The 5,559-nt window shown below is 36.9% G+C and overlaps 1 protein-coding gene and 1 non-coding gene across 2 annotated transcripts in view; both read left to right on the top strand.

Moving 5' to 3' along the window:
* The first annotated feature begins 1,081 nt into the window (after positions 1 to 1,081).
* LOC127115100 (photosystem II CP43 reaction center protein-like) overlaps positions 1,082 to 5,559 on the top strand; it is a 7,048-nt gene continuing 2,570 nt past the window's right edge. Inside the window, 2 exon segments of the mRNA XM_051046743.1 lie at positions 1,082 to 3,674; positions 3,676 to 5,559. The exon segment at positions 3,676 to 5,559 is cut by the window's right edge and continues 2,570 nt beyond it. Of these exon segments, the coding sequence (XP_050902700.1) occupies positions 2,622 to 3,674; positions 3,676 to 5,052 (2,430 nt within the window). The 5' untranslated portion in view covers positions 1,082 to 2,621 and the 3' untranslated portion in view covers positions 5,053 to 5,559.
* TRNAT-GGU (transfer RNA threonine (anticodon GGU)) lies at positions 1,178 to 1,249 on the top strand. The gene has a single exon. It is a non-coding gene; the product is annotated as a tRNA-Thr (tRNA).

Below are 5,559 nucleotides of genomic sequence, written 5' to 3'. Positions count from 1 at the left end.
TTAGACTTTAAACTTACAGATCCCGATAGGAATTTGGAAAATCAGAATTTGTGGAAAAAATATGTAAGTAATATGGAAAAAAGACATAGGACTCGAGATTCTAATCTTCTGTATCCGAACCCATTGGTGATTTTAAGAGAACACCAAATGGGTTCTATCATTTCATGGTGGATCCAGAAATATTTTTGGGCCGAGCTGGATTTGAACCAGCGTAGACATATTGCCAACGAATTTACAGTCCGTCCCCATTAACCGCTCGGGCATCGACCCAGGAAGAATCCAATTTAGTCTTTATTGATAATCCCTGATCCATTTCCTTTCGTAGTACCCTACCCCCAGGGGAAGTCGAATCCCCGTTGCCTCCTTGAAAGAGAGATGTCCTAAACCGCTAGACGATGGGGGCATCCTTCCCCGACCTCCATTCTACTATGTTCATAGTATGAACAGTTTTTTGAAATTGTCAATATAATGATTCGATCAGAAGGATCTTCTCATCTTTCAGAATTCCTTACAATTTTTTGATTAATCCTTTCGATTTCGAAATTGTTCATTCCAATCACCAATCTATAATTCAACAAAATACAAAATAAAACGAAGTAATGCGAAACAAACCAAAATAAACATAGAATCCTTTCTGGAAATGATTGATTTGCTGGAACAGGGGGGCATTAACACCTTATTTCTTTCACTTTCATTCAGTGTTAAGAAGATTGAATTAGGTATATTTCTATTTCACACTAAGTCGGGAAATAAAAAAACGAGAATGAATCTGGAAATTGAGTAAAAAAGGATGAAGATCAATAAGAATTCAGTTGAGGGACAGGATAGAATCCATTTATCAAAGATTCAGAAATATTTGAATTAGGGGTACATGTATCAATGAAATTAATTTCGTGTTATGATGAAGATGACTTCAATTCGAATCGGTTTTGAAAAATTGAATTCCAGTGATATTTATCAAATCCAATATGAATAAATTCTTTTTTCACTATACTCGTCAATCCAATTTTTTGTTCATTAATGAGTTGGTACAAAAAATAGATCTATGTACATATATATAAATCTGATTTATATATATATTTCGTATATATATAATAAGTATATGCAGTAACAAATAGATGTACTAAACTCATATTCATATTGGCTTATTCTGTATTCGGGAATTGACTCAAACGGCGCCCTTTTAACTCAGTGGTAGAGTAACGCCATGGTAAGGCGTAAGTCGTCGGTTCAAATCCGATAAAGGGCTTTTTTTTATCAAAAAATGATAACAGTAGTATTCCTATTTGAAGGAACATATACAAATATTCTTGATATTTGTAAGAAGTTTCTGTTTGTAATAAAATAAAAAAAACGAAGGAATAGTTGAATTTCATTAAAAAATCGAATTTAGAATTGAAACTCTATTAAGTTATTGTTATCATTCGAATAGAGTAAACTCATTCTAGTTAGAAAGGGAAATGGCATTCTTTTCTATATATATTATTTCTTTTTTTAGAATGTGATATTTCCTTGAATTGTCAGATACTCCTATTTTCGATTATTCCAATCAAATAAAGGGAGAGATTCTAAAAAAAGTAAGTGGACCTAACCTATTGAATCATAACTATATCCACTATTCTGATATTCAAATTGGATAGAAATGAAATTCGAACAGTGGATCTTTTTTTCTTTTTAATACCTTTTTGGTTCTAACTCTGCAAGAATCTGTTGATATTTCGGATAAAATCTTATTGTTCCTAGGAATCAATTGCTACTCCTCTCCTCCAGTGGAAGGCTTATTCTAAGTTCCAACAGACAAGTCATTTGACTTCAAAATATCTTTTTTCCGAATACAAGAAAAGATCCAAATTGATTTCTATTATTTCTTGAAGATATGTCTATAAAAATAATCGAAAAATCCATCAAATCATGACTTCGAGTATCCAAATTTGGTTTTCATATCTATGCATACGAGGCATACGAGATTTTGAAGGCAATTAATGGACGAAACTTGCACATAGAGAAAAATATTCCAATTTCTTACCTCGATCCGCACGAAAGGGTATACGTCGGAATTTGATTAATCTGAATGAAATAAAAATAGAACAAAGAAGACAATAAAAGAAATCAATGTAAAATAGAAAGTAAAATATAGGATCCTCTAGTAGTTTTCTAGACATACAAATTCGAACCATACAAATTCGAATAATATAGAAAACGATTTTTTTTGATTTCACGAACAAGATTCAAGAATAATCTTATTTGATAAAAGCAGAGTAGTATGTCTGGGGATCTGCTAGTAACGAGAGTAATAAAAGCGATCGATCATTTGTTTATGGAATAGTTCTTTAAAAAATCTATTTATAGGATTTATGAGTCATAAGACACTTTTCGAGTCATGACTTAGGGAATTTTTTTAGAATAGAAAGGAATAAGCCAATTAAGTTAATGGATTTGACCTAGATTAGATATCAATCGACAAAAAAATAATTTTTCTATTCGAAACCCAGTCGAAAACAAGGGAGAGTCTACGAGAAATCATATCATATATAAAATGAAAAAAGCCTCGAAGGTTCCATCCCTGAAAATGCTAGGAGGTGTTCGGAAATGGTTTGAAGTAGTTGAATAGGAGGATTACTATGACTATAGCTCTTGGTAAATTTACCAAAGATCAAAATGATTTATTTGATATTATGGATGACTGGTTACGGAGGGACCGTTTTGTTTTTGTGGGTTGGTCCGGTCTATTGCTCTTTCCTTGCGCCTATTTTGCCGTGGGGGGTTGGTTCACAGGTACCACCTTTGTAACTTCATGGTATACTCATGGATTGGCAAGTTCCTATTTGGAAGGTTGTAACTTCTTAACTGCAGCAGTCTCTACTCCTGCTAATAGTTTAGCACACTCTTTGTTGTTACTATGGGGTCCTGAAGCACAGGGAGATTTGACCCGTTGGTGTCAATTAGGTGGTCTGTGGACTTTTGTTGCTCTTCACGGTGCTTTCGGATTAATAGGTTTTATGTTACGTCAATTTGAACTTGCTCGATCTGTTCAATTGCGGCCTTATAATGCAATCGCATTCTCCGGTCCAATTGCTGTTTTTGTTTCTGTATTCCTTATTTATCCACTGGGCCAGTCTGGTTGGTTCTTTGCGCCTAGTTTTGGTGTAGCAGCTATATTTCGATTCATTCTCTTTTTCCAAGGGTTTCATAATTGGACATTAAACCCATTTCATATGATGGGAGTTGCTGGTGTATTGGGCGCTGCCCTACTATGCGCTATTCATGGCGCTACCGTAGAAAATACCTTATTTGAAGATGGTGATGGCGCAAATACATTCCGGGCTTTTAACCCAACCCAAGCAGAAGAAACTTATTCAATGGTTACTGCTAACCGCTTTTGGTCCCAAATCTTTGGGGTTGCTTTTTCCAATAAACGTTGGTTACATTTCTTTATGTTATTTGTACCAGTAACTGGTTTATGGATGAGTGCTCTTGGAGTAGTCGGTCTGGCCCTGAACCTACGTGCCTATGACTTTGTTTCTCAAGAAATCCGCGCAGCGGAAGATCCTGAATTTGAGACTTTCTACACCAAAAATATTCTCTTAAACGAAGGTATTCGTGCGTGGATGGCGACTCAAGATCAGCCTCATGAAAACCTTATATTCCCTGAGGAGGTTCTACCACGTGGAAACGCTCTTTAATGGAACTTTAGCTTTAACTGGTCGTGACCAAGAAACTACTGGTTTTGCTTGGTGGGCCGGGAATGCCCGACTTATCAATTTATCCGGTAAACTACTGGGGGCCCATGTAGCCCATGCCGGATTAATAGTATTCTGGGCCGGAGCAATGAACCTATTTGAAGTTGCTCATTTCGTACCCGAGAAGCCCATGTATGAACAAGGCTTAATTTTACTTCCCCATCTAGCAACTCTAGGTTGGGGGGTAGGTCCTGGAGGGGAAGTTATCGACACCTTTCCATACTTTGTGTCTGGAGTACTTCACTTAATTTCCTCTGCAGTATTGGGCTTTGGCGGTATTTATCATGCACTTCTGGGACCTGAGACTCTTGAAGAATCTTTTCCATTCTTTGGTTATGTATGGAAAGATAGAAATAAAATGACTACTATTTTAGGTATTCACTTAATTTTGTTAGGTATAGGGTCTTTTCTTCTAGTATTTAAGGCTTTTTATTTTGGAGGTATATATGATACCTGGGCTCCAGGAGGGGGAGATGTAAGAAAAATTACCAACTTCACCCTTAGTCCAAGCATTCTATTTGGTTATTTACTAAAATCCCCTTTTGGGGGAGAAGGTTGGATTGTTAGTGTGGACGATTTGGAAGATATAATTGGGGGACATGTATGGTTGGGTTCCATTTGTATACTTGGTGGAATCTGGCATATCTTAACCAAACCCTTTGCATGGGCTCGGCGTGCACTAGTATGGTCTGGAGAAGCTTACTTATCTTATAGTTTAGGTGCTTTAGCCGTTTTTGGTTTTATAGCTTGTTGCTTTGTCTGGTTTAATAATACTGCTTATCCTAGTGAGTTTTATGGTCCCACTGGACCGGAAGCTTCTCAAGCTCAAGCATTTACTTTTCTAGTTAGAGACCAACGTCTTGGAGCTAATGTAGGCTCCGCTCAAGGGCCTACCGGTTTAGGTAAATATCTAATGCGTTCTCCGACCGGAGAAGTCATTTTTGGAGGAGAAACTATGCGTTTTTGGGATCTGCGTGCTCCCTGGTTAGAACCTCTAAGAGGTCCTAATGGTTTGGACTTGAGTAGACTGAAAAAAGATATACAGCCTTGGCAAGAACGTCGTTCCGCGGAATATATGACTCATGCTCCTTTAGGTTCTTTAAATTCCGTGGGTGGCGTAGCTACAGAGATTAATGCAGTCAATTATGTCTCTCCTAGAAGTTGGTTAGCTACTTCTCATTTTGTTCTAGGATTCTTCCTATTCGTAGGTCATTTATGGCACGCGGGAAGAGCTCGCGCAGCTGCCGCAGGATTTGAAAAAGGAATTGATAGAGATTTTGAGCCTGTTCTTTCCATGACTCCTCTTAATTGAGACATGAAATCCAATGCTTGACGTAAGAATCACTTTGATTTTAGTATACATATTGGGTTGAGTCGAGGAGATCATATTGAAAAAAGGTTTTGTTTTTCAATTCATTTATATCTAATCTTTTTTCGGGCTCGGCTAAGTGGTGATATAGCCGAGCCCGAAAAAACGGAGCCAACCAAAATCAATAAAAAAAATCCATTCGCCAAGAAAAAGGAGAGAGGGGGATTCGAACCCTCGATAGTTCTTTGTTTCGAACTATACCGGTTTTCAAGACCGGAGCTATCAACCACTCAGCCATCTCTCCAAAAGATAATTTCTATTTTATCTTTATTCCACTCAAGAGAACATGACCATACAAATTAATACCCTTTTCTCTATGATAAAGATATCTCTCTATGATAAAGATATCCAGTGTGAATCTATTGGTCTAGTTCTCTATCCGTATATATTATATATGCATGATCCAGCTCTTTTGTGAAATAAAAAAAACTACCCCTCGATCCATGCCTC

Source organism: Lathyrus oleraceus, unplaced genomic scaffold (genome assembly GCF_024323335.1).
Source record: "Lathyrus oleraceus cultivar Zhongwan6 unplaced genomic scaffold, CAAS_Psat_ZW6_1.0 chrUn1057, whole genome shotgun sequence".
NCBI lineage: Eukaryota > Viridiplantae > Streptophyta > Magnoliopsida > Fabales > Fabaceae > Lathyrus > Lathyrus oleraceus.
Note: the sequence above shows the minus strand (reverse complement) of the source record. Positions and strands in the feature narration are given on the sequence as shown.